The 14,936-nt window shown below is 48.9% G+C and overlaps 1 protein-coding gene across 4 annotated transcripts; it reads left to right on the forward strand.

Moving 5' to 3' along the window:
• Positions 1-1,706: 1,706 nt before the first annotated feature.
• On the forward strand, positions 1,707-13,592 carry spred2a (sprouty related EVH1 domain containing 2a). Of its 4 annotated transcripts, none has more exons than XM_040033659.1 (6): positions 1,707-1,848; positions 5,828-6,002; positions 8,416-8,584; positions 8,664-8,728; positions 10,127-10,291; positions 10,413-13,592. In XM_040033659.1, exons 1-6 carry the CDS (start codon positions 1,799-1,801, stop codon positions 11,082-11,084), a joined length of 1,296 nt encoding a protein of 431 aa, XP_039889593.1. In that variant the 5' UTR covers positions 1,707-1,798; the 3' UTR covers positions 11,085-13,592. The 4 variants fall into 4 exon arrangements, with proteins under 4 accessions (XP_039889593.1, XP_039889594.1, XP_039889590.1 ...); XM_040033660.1 differs by having other exon boundaries at positions 1,711-1,848; positions 10,127-10,282; XM_040033656.1 differs by lacking the exon at positions 1,707-1,848 and having other exon boundaries at positions 3,923-6,002.
• Positions 13,593-14,936: the final 1,344 nt, after the last annotated feature.

Below are 14,936 nucleotides of genomic sequence, written 5' to 3' on the forward strand. Positions count from 1 at the left end.
AGCAGGGGGAGGAGGGAGGGCCGCTCCCCCCCACTTAAAGGAGCAGATTTCCTGCGCGTGCCCGCGGCTGTCAAACAGACACGGGGACGCGCGTCACCGGAGCAGTTCTGAAGTGAAAGTTTTCCCCAAACACATCGTGCACCTTCCTTCCCCTTATACGTGCGCGACTCTACTGACGTCAGACTTTGCGCGCGCGGGGCCTGCTGCCTGTGTGACGTTCTGACGTCATTAAAACGGTTTTAAGTTTAAAACTAAAGAAACCCCAGTTGTCCTGTTTACACGGCGGAAACCAGCAGTCAGCTGACTCTGAAGAGTGACGTGATGATGACGAAACGTCCAGGTGAACGCATTCAAACTTTTGGGATTTATTTACCTGGATGATTGAGCATGCGTCTAAACAAAGCAACCCTAAGCTTCATCTGCTGGTCCACTGCGCCCTCTGCTGTTCGCCGTCCGTCCTCACAGCTTCGTTTATTTCCGACCACCCTACCAAACACTCACGTTCTCCCCAGTCGGGTTTAAAACGGATGTTTATTCAGAATAAAAATAATAAATTCATCTGTGAACATTTTACAATGATCGAGCTGCTTTTATTAAATGAATTTATATTTTTAGAGCTATTAAAAACAGAAATGTGCTGCAAAGATCACACAGCTGCCTGTTAGCCCAGAAATATGTTCCTGGAACTGTGAAAACTGTGGATTCATCCACCCAAATCTCTGAGTACCCAAACTGGAGCTCCGCCTCCCCGGACGCTCTGTTAGCACAGTAACCTCACAGCAGCCATGTTATTGGTCACATGGTGTCTTTAAAAATGCTCCAACACCACAAACACGGTCCAGAGGTCCAGCTCAGGTGAAGCCAGCAGACAGCCGCCTGTGTCACCATTCACCTGTGAGTCAAAGAAGCCACGCCCCTAATAATAGAAACGGGTGAGTTGTAAAAACATCCTAAGGTGTTATGAAGGTCGAAATGTTTTACAGAGACGAAACAGTTTGAGTATCAGGATGTAAACATGTTTGTTTTAACATGGAGTCTATGAGGACCGACTCACTGCTGCCTCTGCTGGACGTCAGAGGAACTGCAGGTTTGGCGCTTCAGCGCTTGCTTCATTAATCAGCTCCAGATTAAACCTCATTAACACACACAACGCTGCAGTTGCACAGTTCGGCCACCTGGTGGCACTGGAGCACAGACTTCTATTAATGTGCCCACAGGCTGGAAGCAGACTGGGGCTCTTATTTTGAAGAGTAACTCAGCTTTTAAAATGAAATATCTGCATTTAAAACAAGGAAAGAACTGAAACAGACCGTTAAACACATAAAACATGTAAACGATTATTATTATTATTATTATTATTATTATTATTATTATTATTATTATAAGGTGACGCCACGTGACTCTGCAGTCCTTCGGGTCTGACGTCACCCCTCCCCCGCCCCCTCCCGCTCCTCTCCGTCTGACTCTGAATCCAACATGGAGAAATGAGGAGATGGGGCTCGTCCGGGGCCATCCGCACCGACACCAGCGCTCCATTTTCGGTCACCGCATTCCAGCCCGCTCCGGTGGGGGAGGAGGTGACGGAGGAGGCAAAAAAGGCGGAGGTGGAGGAGGTGAAGGAGACTGGATGAGCTCCACTGATTGAGGACTGGGAGGAGGAGGAGGAGGAGGTGTTGGGGGGGGGAACACTCACCGGGATTAACGCCGAGGAGGCGCGGAGGGAGCGGGGGAGGACCGGGCCGCTGCTCCTGCTGAGGAAACATGAGCACCGCGCGCGCCGCCGCGGTGGGAGCTCCTTATGACCGGAGGTGAAATGGGAAACATGAGCGAGGACACGCGCCCGGACGAGTGAGTATCCACGAGAACAAACGGGCTCATCTTCATCCTCCTCCTCAGAGGGAGCTGAACGTGAACCTCCTGCAGGAGCTCAGCAGCTCCTCCATCATCACATGAGTCATCCTCAGAGGCTGCACGTGCTCAGCCTCATCTGGGCAGGCGCAGGGTGGCTCAGTGTGACTCCGAGGCCCGCTGATTTCACACGCGCGCACACACACAGGATCACTGAAAGTCACTGTGAGCCACCCACAGTGTGCCCAACATCAGGGTGGTGTTTGTGTGTGGGGGGGCTCATATTTGATAAAACCGTCACGAGCTAATGGTTTGTGCTCACAGGTGCAGCACAGCACAACTCTGCTGCTCCAATTGGTCTGACTTTTGACCTTTTGGAGGGCGGAGCCAAATGTGATCGGTCCCTTTTACAGCCCTGTGATTCATTTACTGCCTTAACGCAAGTTTTGTGCTGATCCGTACAGGCCGAGAGGCTGTGCTGCCAGGTGGGGGCGGTGTCCACCACGGTGTCCCGTCATCCAATGAGCTGCAGAGTCTGCAGGTCTGAGCTTGGCGTGCTGTTTTTCATGGTTTTCGTGCTTCTCTACCTCCTTTTCCCGCCACTTGTAGCCAATCAGCATTCGCATAGCGCACAGCCCAGCTACACGCTGCTGGGGGTTTTGGAGGACTGTAAACTGTCTGTTGGCCGACACCACCGCAGTGCCATGAAGCAAGCATTACAGCGTGGCAGCAAGATAAGCGCTGCTTCGCTGTAATGCAGTAAACTCACCCTGTAATCAGTCAGTGGCCCCGCTGTCGGGCATCGGCGTCTCCTGCAGCTGGTAGACCCAGAGTGACCCTCCACAACTGATCCTGGACTGCAGTCCAGCAGGAACGAGAAGCTAGCTGGGACTGAGTTCTGCTACAGCAGTGTCCTGCTATCCGTCCAGCCGGTGAGGAAAGAGCTGGAGCAAGCTGGGTAACAATCAAATTTTCAAAATAAGAGAGCCACTCATTTTCCTCTGAGACAAAAGAACAGCATAACGCTCACAGCTTTGACCAATCAGGTGCCACATCCACCCACCTGATGGAGAACAGTCAGACCCTGAATACGAAACAGAAGGCTGAAGGATGTCCGGCGCTCGTATTCTGACTGTGCTTTCGGCTCATTACGCCTCCTCGATCATTCACAAGCTCCTAAATCCTTCATCTTGGTAGTCGTCCAACCACATAGCAGCTTTCAGTTTGATGCTAGCTGATGGAGCTGACTGGAAGGTGAAGAGTCAGGGAACGAGTTTCTGCTGGAACAAACAGGCTCTGTCTCTTTTGGTGTTTAGAGTTAGTAGTAACTTCCTGTAATCCCTCCAGAACCATCTGCAGTGTTTCATAGTACAAACAAACCAAATACTGCTGTTTGAACCCGACTGAGACAAACCCAGCCTGGCTCTTTGGTTTGAATCGTGCTGAGGATGTTCGGGAGCTTTATCAGGGAAGCCAACTGGGAGCCGACACTGGGGTGGACCTGAACTTGCTGAAGAGTAAGTCAGATGGACATAAACAAAAACATATAAAAGTAAAGCATCTTTCACCGCAGACAGCGCGGTCACAAAGCTCCTCGCCTGTCAAGTAATACGTGTAATCATTACTTTTACTGCAGTCTGCTGTTGTTGCTGAAAGCTGCTCTTATTTCACCTGATCAGGTAGCAGCTGAGCTTGGTATGGAGACACAGCTAGTAATCAAGCGTCAGTGATTTAGCCTCGCACGGCGAGGGTTGAGTCTCCTCCTGCTAACATCATCATGTGACGTAGACGAGATGGAGTTTGAAAAAGTTGTTAATAACTTGGTAACATTAGAAAGGAAAGCTGTGATGATAATGGATTGGATTTATATAGCGCTTTTCTAGGCACCCAAAGCGCTTTACAATACCACTATTCATTCACTCTCACATTCACTCACTGGTGGAGGCAGCTACAGTTGTAGCCACAGCTGCCCTGGGGCAGACTGACAGAAGCGAGGCTGCCATATCGCGCCATCGGCCCCTCTGGCCAACACCAGTAGGCAAGTAGGGTAAAGTGTCTTGCCCAAGGACACAACGACCAGGACAGAGAGCCCGGGGATCGAACCGGCGACCTTCCGGTTACAGATGCGATTCCCAACCCCCTGAGCCACGGTCGCCCGTGATGATGATGATGGAGAGAGGACGGCAGCTCTGACCATGTCCATAAAACAGGAAGTTGAGCAGGTGCAGGCAGAGCACTTTCAGATTAAAACCCCTGTTGACAGTTAACCACGTCACACTCAGTCAGGCGTGTTATTGTTACTTCAGTGAAGATGTCGGCCTGCGGTTCTGTTAACAGTCCGAGTGGCCCAGAGGACGAGGCTGGTAGTGGGTCTGGAAGTGTGGCTGGTGGGCACCTGTGATGGCCCTGGTTTACCTGAGACAGGTGAAGAGTGCAGACAGGCAGCAAAGTGGTGTGAAATAAAAATACTCGTGTGTTACTAATGATGACCTTTGACCTTTCTCCAGCCTTTGCTCTGAAATGTTGGCACGTGCTCGTGTCTCCTTGGAGACCTACTCTGAGGTCATGACCACACAGCCTTCTTCTGACGGGACGTTTCCTGATTGCACCCTGATGTTCGATGATCAGCGACGTTCTCAGGGACGACAGTCGGCTCGTTCGGGTCTCATCTGGGCTACTTTGGGCTCAGTCAGTGGAAACGTGTTTGACGGCAAAGAGAAGACACGAAGGTGTGTACCTCCCTGGTTCTGGGTGGTCTAGATGCCAGCTTGATGTGCAGATGTGGGTCGCTATCAGTCGAGGCTATCAGGAAAGCTTGATGTATTGATCCTCCGATAGAGTGCTGTCCTCTTGTCTGTGATAGTGTCATGCTCAAACTTTCAGTCCTGCTGTTTAGCTCTGAGATTCTTCCCCGTTTCACCAAAGTGAGGGACTGTTTTTTTATCAACTGATGCTCCAAACCAGCCAACAGAGAGCTGAAGCCTTCAGTCAGCTGTGACCTGACAGTCTGATCCAAAGACTTTGGCACCTCGTCGTGCTGCTCAGCGTTTGAATTTGTAAGTTTTGTAAGAAACAGACTCATTTTTATGGCACTTTCATTTTAATGGAGAGAGAAAGAAGACCATCAAACAAACATCCAGAAAAACTCATCATCAATTGATTTGCGTGTTCTTTGGCTCATAGTTGTGTTTCTGTTTCACCGATACGACAGATCGGTGGTCTTGGTGACGGTGGTCCCCGCTGTCTTCATTAACAAGCTCCTCCTCACCCCATCTTGCACGGTGGTTGATGTTAGCAGTGACAGCAGCTGCAGGTTAACGTCCTGTGCAGAATGAGGTTGTGCATCCCTGCAGCGCAGACGGCGCCGTCCCTTTAAGCGGGGAAAGTGTCTGAAAATGGAGAATCAGTCGGTGAGGGACCGAAATCCAGTGTGTGTGTGAGCATGAGTCATCACTGCTTTGCCAGCAGTAACACACACACACACACCATCTGTTTGACAGGCAGGCTGAATCACAAAGCAGAGAAAACCTGTGTGTGTGTGTGTGTGTGTGGTGTCGGCAGCAGCAGATCTCAACAGCCTGTTGTCAATGGAGACGGATGGGACACAGTGACCGTGGAAACAGGATGTAGGAGAAAGCCAAGCAGGAGAGAGAGTCTCGATTTTCTTCGTCTTAATCCCGCCCCCGTGTTTAGTTTTAGCTTTTTGGGGGTTTTTTGGTTTTTGGGGGGGGGGGTGTTAGCCGCTGGCAGGTTTCATGCCCCGCCTCCGTGACTTTGCTCTGACTGCAACAGTCTGATCTGTGTGTCGCTGCAGAGGAAAAGAGGCTGTCCAACACCGCTCACATTCACCGTGTTATCGGTGTTATGCATTCTGATTGGACAGCAGTCCTGATGAGTGTGCTCGGTCTGGTCACATGATCTCCAACCTGCGGCTCTCCTCACAGGAGGAGAGGTCAGACTTCCTGTTTCTCTGTTGCAGTGATAGCTACATAGTGCGCGTCAAAGCGGTGGTGATGACCAGAGACGAGTCGAGCGGCGGCTGGTTGGCGCAGGACGGCTGTCTGAGCAGAGTGGGCGTGTGCAGACTGCTGCCGACCGAGCTGCTGGGACGTAACACGTTCCTGATCCACGGAGAACGTCTTAAAGACAAGCAGGTGAGCCCCGAGCCTCGGCACGCACCCTCAGCACCAGGACTCAGCTCCTGCAGAGGACGGCGTCACATGACCCTGACTCTGGAGACAAATACTGCTCACTCTGTTATTATTATTAATAATATAACGTGAGCATTCACAGCTTCGCTCTGATATATGAGACACGCTGCAGATGTCTCAGGCTCCTGTTTGAGACTCGGCAGCGTATCAAAGACTTTCTGCTGTGGGTCACATGTTTGTGCATGTTGGAGGGATTTCCCTCAGTGTTGGCTCATTACTCAAAGAAATGTCATTAATTACTCAGAGTACTTCAAAGTAACTCAGTATTTTACTTCATTTTAATTCATTACTTCTGCATTTCTCCATAAAATGTCCTGAAACTCGTTGTGTCATCATCACAGTTTAACAACATGAGGTCACAGCCCCACACACCAACACGCTGCTCTGCGCTAAATCAAATCACCTTTATTGTCACATCACGTGTGCAGCTACACGGGTACAGCACATGCGAGTGAAATTCTTGTGTGCGAGCTTCACAAGCAACAGAGGTGTGCAAAAAATACAATAACATAAAACAAGCAAAATATAAGGATGGTAATAAATATATGTACAATATAAGAGTGTATGCATTACTGGATGTGTGTACTAAATATGTTTTTCTACGTGTGTGTGTGTGTGTGTGTGTATTTTACATATTAAATAGAGTAAACAATAAATAAAATATATAAAATGTACAGAGGTTGGTAGTTGCTAATGACACGCGTGATCGTTCTCTTAGTGTTTAGGTATGAACACAAAGCAAAGCTGGAAAGCAGCATGGTCGTCATGGTGATTCTACTGTAGAAACATGAACAGGTAGACTGTTGAAGTTCAGCTTTAACATCACTCTGGGCTCTTGGCTAGCTTAGCGCTAGCATGCTGTCTGTGCAGGTGCTTGTGTTAGCAGTAGGGCTGCCACAATCGATTATTTTGATAGTCGACTAGTCACCGATTATTTTTGCGATTAGTCGACTAATCAGATCATCATCCATTGAACTTAAAACTACAGCTTATTGCACCAGCAGCATCTGCTCTTATATAACTAACTAATGAAATTTGCAGATTGTTTCGGTGAAGTTTAATAAACTCCTTGCTATCTAAAATATAACAGGACACCGGAGTAAATTCTCCAGCATCTCACACTTCTGATAATCAGCTGTCTGCTTGATGTTTATTCAGCTGTGTAAAAACTATAACTTTAATCTCAGCCAAACAGATTTACTCAGGAACAAATAAAATACTAAAAAAAAAAAAAAAAAAAAAAAAAAGCCAAACAATAACATTTTTAATTTATCTAAGTGACTCATATATCATGTTTAACCTGAGTAGCGAAAGACGGCGGTGGGTTTGAAAACGATTTGCCGGGAGTCCGGTGTTCTCACGGCTCTAGTGAGCCTAGCCCCCGGCTAGCTATCGAGCTAGTGGGTAACAGACGTCTCCGAAAACGTCGGAGCGCTTTTGAAAATATGTGGTGTCTTGATAAACTGAGCAGATATTTGAGGTTTACACAGCTACATTCTCGCCTGAACATATGTTAAATGTTTATTTTGTGACCCAGAAAGAATAATAAGAGTAATATTAAAACTAACTAGCTGCCGCCATTGTTGGAAACTAAGCTGGGCCGCGCTATGAATTCTGGGACACAGCTTCTTCTTCTTCGGGGTTTAACGGCAGCTGGCATCCTTGTACATGCAGTGCTGCCATCTTCTGTTTCAGTCCGTTATTACACTCTTAAATCCTGCTACTTATTCCTGCGTCTTTTGTGATCTTACAAAGCTTCAAACGACGCGTCGACTATTAAATCAGTCGTCGACGATTTTGATAGTCGACTAATCGTGACTAGTCGACTAATCGTGGCAGCCCTAGTTAGCAACATAATGCGGTTGTTTCATCATTATCTCGTCCTTTAGTCCAATAAAAATCAAAGTAGTGTCCACGTCCACGCCACAGACCGCCCCTATTTTCCTCTGAAATCAGCTGATTGTAGCACAAGTGCAAGAACCAATAAGCGGGATTGACATGCAAGCAGACTAACGGTTCCAAGGAATCGGACTACCGTCTCAGCTGCACCTCCATCATATTTTCAGAAAGGTTTTCAGGAGATGAACTATGGAATATGGGAGAAGTTGTTCTTTTGTAAGATTTCAGTATCTCAAAGGTTTGATGATAAGTTTGGCTTCAGTTTAAGGGAGTGATAGAAAATATTTGTGAACGTGGAGGTCCTTTCGTTTGAACCCAAAGTAGTTTTTTCCATTATTAGATTCAGTCGTTGAGGTCAGAGGACTCTTTTTACGTTGTCGGTGTTTCTCGTTGTTGCCATGACATCTTTCTCGATAACGCTGTTGTCTTCTTTGTCCGACGTCTTTGAAACAATCAGGTGATTCTTGAGTGCTTCTTAAAGAAGGATCTAGTCTACACGAAGGCCACGCCCACTTTCCACCACTGGAAGGTGGACAACAAGAAGTGTGGCCTGACTTTCCAGAGCCCGGCCGATGCCCGCGCCTTTGATCGTGGCGTGAGGAAGGCCTTGGAGGACCTAACCGAAGGTAGGTGGCGATAGCTTGAGCTCTGCCTCCATCTGCGTTCACGTTGTAGCTCATCAGCTTCTCTGCTGTCTCACTCCAGGGTCGACCACGTCCTCGTCCACGCTGCAGAATGAGGCCGAGCTCGGCGACGATGACGTCTTCACGGTGAGTCACGTGACCCTCCAGTCCTTCACTGTGATGGTGGCAGGATCTGTGGAGGAGTCACTGGAGCTGGTATATTTATTTTTGTCTGACTGGGAGGACACGCATGTCCTCGCAAAGTGTGATGGACGGGAGCGGGTGGGTTTCCTGTTTATGGCCAGGAACATGTCCCCATCCCGTTTGGATTAGTCACAGATACAGCACAAGCAATCTGGTGATGGTGGGAAGGAAGAACTCCAGTTTACAGGAAACGTCCGGCAGAACCAGGCTCAGAGCAGCCAAACACCCATAAACCCCTCCTGCCTGCTCCAGGAGCTGAAAGGCAAACCTGCGTGGACACCGTGGACTCGAGCTCTCGAGTTCATGCAGGTATAAACAAAACCGAGGAGGGCTTCCAGTCTTGGAGCTCTGTCAGTAACACAGGTGTGAGGTGTGCATGCTTTGATTCCCGGAGGTTTCAGTTACTCTCTGCAGGTCCTGACCTTTCTGTCCCGTCTGTCCATCTTTAAAGAAAGCAGCGTATTGTTTCTGCAGGATGCCAGCGCCGGAGACGATTCAGTAATCCGTCAGTGAGCAGCCGGTTTACAACGCTGACCTCAGGGGAAGGAACGTGGCTGCAGATCGTTTCAGTTCAGAGGATGGGTGTGTTTTTAAGGAAAATAGTTCTTGGAAAGAGCTTGACTGGGAGGCGCTCGCAGGACAATGGACATGTAGACCATCACCAGCTGTCACAGTGCTTCCTGTCCTACAGATGGATGGAACGTATATGCTGCAGTGGACATGAAAAACGAGTTCATGCATTTATTACTTCCAGGCTGGACGACTGTAATTCATTATTATCAGGATGTCCTAAAAACTCCCTGAAAAGCCTTCAGCTAATCCAAAATGCTGCAGCAAGAGTCCTGACAGGGACTAGAAAGAGAGAGCAGATTTCTCCTGTTTTGGCTTCCCTTCATTGGCTTCCATGAGACAGACACTATCTCTACTTCCAAGATCAGGCTTCAAACTTTCCTTTTTGCTAAAGCATATAGTTAGGGCTGGACCAGGTGACCCTGAATCCTCCCTTAGTTATGCTGCAACAGGTGTAGACTGCCAGGGATTCCCATGATGCACTGGGTGTTTCTTCTTCACTCCGTGTGTTAACAGACCTCTCTGCACTGAATCATTAACTCATGCTGTGATTTGATGATATATATAAATAAACCTGAATTGAACTGAAGATATAAAACATGCCGAGAATGATAAGAATGAAAACGCTGTGCTCCTTTGAACTTAACCTGCTCCTGTCCAGGTGATGTGTTACTATGCTACAGTTACTATGGTGATTCAGGAAACTTTCCCTCGCTAATCAGGCTGCATAGCGCCTCCTCTGGAAACACCTTTTCTCCTTTTCTCCTCCAGACTGCCACTGACAGCTCGTCCAATTCGTCCCAGAAGAGAGAGCCAGCGATGCACACGCTGACCCCGCCGACCTTCTGTGAACCCCGCCGGCACCACTGCATCCTGGGACATTTGTATGAGCAGCATCGGCCCACTGAGCACTACTTCCTGGACCAGGTGAGTACGGTAAGAGCGAGAGTCTCGTTTCTAATTGGTCAGAATGATAAAGCGACTGTGCTGCTGATGTGACAGACAAATACCGTTTTATCCTACGCCGCCTTTAAACACGCTCCACCTCCTCCTGCAGGCGGTGCATATGTTTCCTCGTCACGTCAGCTTCCAGTTGGAGGACGAGGAGGTCGTACGCATCAACCCCCGCGAGCGGACCTGGCTCACCGGCTACGAGGACTACCGCCACGCCAACTCCTCACGCGACAAACTCGCCCAGCTCCACAACCCGGACACTTGCGTGCACTTTACCAAGAGTGAGCCGGCCAAATGCGACTACGCCTACCCGTATCCTCTGAGCTGCGATGGAAAACCCAGCTGCCTGGAGATGGGCGGCGGCCACAGGGCGGTGCTGACGGTGCAGCCGCGAGCCCCGGAGCTCAAAGGCAAACTGCGGAAGGAGGACGCGCGCTCGCGCTGCGTTTACTGTCAGGACATGTTCAATCAAGAGGACAACGGGCGGGGCCGCTGCCACGAGGCGCCCGACCCCATTCAGACGTGCATCCGGCGCGTGACCTTCATGTGGTGCGCGGACAGCCTTCTGTACCACTGCATGTCCGATCCGGAGGGGGATTACTCAGACCCGTGCTCCTGCGACACCACCGACGAGCGTTTCTGCCTGCGCTGGACGGCGCTGGTGGGCCTGTCGCTGCTGGCTCCCTGCATGTGCTGCTACGCCCCCCTCAGGGCGTGCTACCGCTGCGGCGTGGCCTGCCGCTGCTGCGGCGGGAAACACAAAGCTGTGGGTTAAGGCGTTGCAGGCCCCGCCCCTTCCACAGTGACAGCTAGGACTCGCAGCAGAAAGCGGGGCGTTGGAGGTCCCTGTGATTTCTACGTTGTTGTCGTTTTGTCGTCGTTGTCGGTCTTCATAACTCCAGCTGCATCTCGACGTGCAGAAGCTTCTGTATGAGTCTTACATGATCAGTACTTTTACGCAGACGTTATAGTTTTACACTCGTGTCCAAACGGCCGGACGCGTGGGTGTGTCTGTATGAATGTTGCTTTAGCGCCACCCACACGCTGCACCACCCGTCACAAAGTCAGCGGCTTCACTCGCTGCTGTTAGCCGAAAAAAGCTTTTTTTCTGTTCGCCACCAGAAAAATCACGTGAATCAGCGAATCAGCGAACACGGTGCTCCTGATGCTGAGCTGACCAAACCCTAACTCAAAGCTAAGGGGTCAGAGGTCGAGCCCCTGTTCTCTGAGGGTCATACCGTTAACACAAACCAAAGAGAGACCAACAAAAGTCTACAGCTGCCGTGTTACTAAGCCTTGTGAGGTTTCAGCTTCGTGACAACGCACTCACTACAAAACGTGCACGCGTCATATCCTCGCCGTCCGTCTGTGGTCGCGTGAAAACCGCTCGTTGAGCTCTCAAACTCCAACGAAGAGCGTTCATGTTGAGTTGAGAGCGCATTTGTTCTCGCCGCTCGTCACGTTTCGAGCTGCAATGGCGCTGGACATCGGCTCGCTCGCCTTTCACTTCAAAGAAAACGTCATTAGTCCATTTCCTGGACTACGCAGCGTCCACCTTCGTTTTCTTGACGGCTGCCACGACTCTTCATCATCTGTGGCGATCCTGTGATGGCGTACGTCACCTGATTTTGACTCGGACATACGCAGATGTGTATGTTTGATTTATTCGTGCGTATGTAAAATACAAACATTTCATTGCTTTGGTCTCGCAGGCCGTACACGACCCGGAGGTTGCCCAACCCTGCTCTAGTGTATTTCCTAGTCCACAGCCAGCCAATCAGCACTGTTCTTCACTCTCATTGGTTGTTACTGAAGCTGCTTCAAATGGTAAATGGCCTGTATTTGTATAGCGCTTTTACTAGTCCCCTCTAGGGACCCCAAAGCGTCATCCACCCATTGACACACTGGTGGAGGCAGCTACAGTTGTAGCCACAGCGAGGCTGCCATATCGCGCCATCTGGCCAACACCAGTAGTCCACTTCCTCAGTCCTGATCACACCTGAGAGTTTCCTTTAATCGCAAATTTAGGATCCGATGCGCTCGGGTGCGGTCTGTGTGCATCTACCACTGCAGGCAGTCTGTGGTCCGGGAACGCCCCCATGGACACCCCAGGCACTGTCAGTGGGGGTGTTCGTGCTGCATGCTGCAGGTGATGCCAGCTCGCTTAAAAAACCTTCCAGATGCATCGAAGTAAAAATGTTGAATCCTTGAAGGTCCCGGGTCGCAGGAAGCTCTGCGTCGAGCAGCAGACGAGAACACTGTGCTGAACACAACAGCTGGTCTGAAGTTTAGTGACGCGGACGTGTCGCTCGATGTCACAAGAAAAGATTTCAATCTGAACAAATAACGAATCGTGGCGATCATCCGCTGGCGCTCTACTGTTCAGAACATCTGCAGCGATGTGGTTTCTCCACTTCACGGCCAAAAGCTCTCGACTATTAAAACTCTCAAAATAATGTCTTAACGCAGCTGGAAGATGATCCTGGTGTCACATGTCGGTGCAAAGACGACCCTTCATATCCCCTGACCTGTTTAAACTTTTTTAAATTCCCGTCCCCCAAGACGCTTTGTTGGCTCTGTGCATGGGTCACGTTGGCCCCTCCCACACGCTCTTACTGTCTGCTGACATCATGACCCGGTGATGTTCAGCGGGCTCTATTTTTAGTTTACGGCTGACGTCAGAATCTAAACGGTGCCACCTGTAGGCTGAGAGCAGTATTACAGTCTTGTGACGTCATCCAGTAATAAATATGAACAGCAGGTGTGAAACAGTAAAAGTCTATTTTATAAAACTGAAATGACCTGTAATATAAACGATTTCATTATGAGCTTCATTTTTATAGAAGACGTGTAGCTGTCGTCCGTGACGTGAAACATACGATCAGCCTGTAAGATCCCACGCCGCCGCCGCCGCTCAGCAGGATCGCCCGTCCGACCTGCGTCTCTGCTGACGTGTCCCTCGTGTGTTTTCCTGTCTGTGGCGAGGAAGGTGAACTGAAAGCAGTGTCTTTGTTTGTTAAAGGAAAGTGCCTGAAGCCTCCTCTTCATCCTGTCCTGATGTACGTTTCCCTCAATCATGTGTAAAGAATATAAGGTGAATTCATAAGTTTGTCTTTTTATATATAATTCACATTTGTACCTATGTAAAAAAACAAAAACACAAAAAGATTCTATATAAATCTATGTATCAGGTGTATGATGTACATTTTCAGTTCTATTTTTTTATTGTTTCTATTATGTGAGTGAGCCGAGGAGATGAATAAACACAAATGTCATCTGGAAATGAAAGGAAACCACTCGGATGGTCAGTCTGTGCGTCTGTCAGGTTGTGGGAGTGGCCTAAAGCATCAGCCTGTGCGTGAGCACGCTGTGAGCAGACGAACGCTTACAGTCAAGAAGTCCCCAAAATCCTTTCGTACGGTTTCTCTGGGAACAGTTTCCGTGTGTGCAAACATCTTTCCTTTATGAAATATGAAAAACTTCCCACCTGACCGTGTGAGATGTGCAGTAAAAATTCCTTTTAGCAGGAATATTGAAAGGCTTCAGCTCCCCTCGGTCATCAGTTTTACACAAAAACATCAATTACAAATTCCTTTTAGCGAAGCTTGGGCTGCTCCTCAGGAGTGGAGCTCAGCTGAAGACACGGTTGAAGTTCCTGAAATATTCAGATGGACCAAATCCACGTGAGCTTCATTGGAAAGGCTCGGTCAGTGTCAACTTTGTGAAATGATTCCATAATATTCAGCTGATTCTGCAGGTGTCTGTGGGTTGGGTACTTTAGCATCTAGCTAGCCCTGCAGAAGAGGAGCGAGCATAAAGGGAACACGTGGCAGGTAATTTGAAATGTGGCGTTTCTACAAACATCACAAACTTTGTCTCAGTGTGTTGCAGCTAAAGGTCCAGCTGCTTATTTCACAGGGAGAGACCAGACAGAGATGGACAAACATGAGAGAGGACAGGAGAGGAAGAGGAGAGCTTAGAGTTAAAGGAAGGACGCTCATTTAAAGCTCACGTGGAAGTTGTTGTGAAATCTGTACGTGTCACATTATGTTTGTTCATAAAGCTGCGGATAAACAAACTGAGGCAGAGTAACGGTTATTTAAAGGCTGCTGTGCAGGACGTCTGTACTGTTGCCAACCCTGCAGAAGTGTCAACAGCTCTAAGACTGAACATTCAAGAATATTTGTAGTTTATCCAAAACATCATTTTAGTTTTTTCTTTACAGAAGCCAGGTTTGTGTAAAAGTTTGTTCGTCCTCAGCTCAGGGAACTCAGTTACCATGGTAACCCCACCTGCTCTCTGACTCCTCCCCTCCTGCTGCACCTGCACCAGCTGACTGACCCTCAGAGTGGGCAGAACTTTTTAAAATCTCTGAAATCACAGCTGATCGTTTCTAATCATCCAGTCGACGATATACGAGGACTGATCAGTGATTGGTTATCAGCTCAGGATCATCACTGGAGGCTGAGCGCTCACCTGGATCACCTGGTCCTGGTTGTCCTGTCTTCATCTTTTTATGGATTTTGCATTTTTTGTGTTTGAAATAATCAGAGACAGGAAGTGACACAAAATTCAAAACCTTCAAGTAGAGTGTAATAAAGAGCAGGAACAGGACAGAGCTGAGGTA

Source organism: Simochromis diagramma, unplaced genomic scaffold, assembly GCF_900408965.1.
Source record: "Simochromis diagramma unplaced genomic scaffold, fSimDia1.1 OVJJ01000571.1, whole genome shotgun sequence".
NCBI lineage: Eukaryota > Metazoa > Chordata > Actinopteri > Cichliformes > Cichlidae > Simochromis > Simochromis diagramma.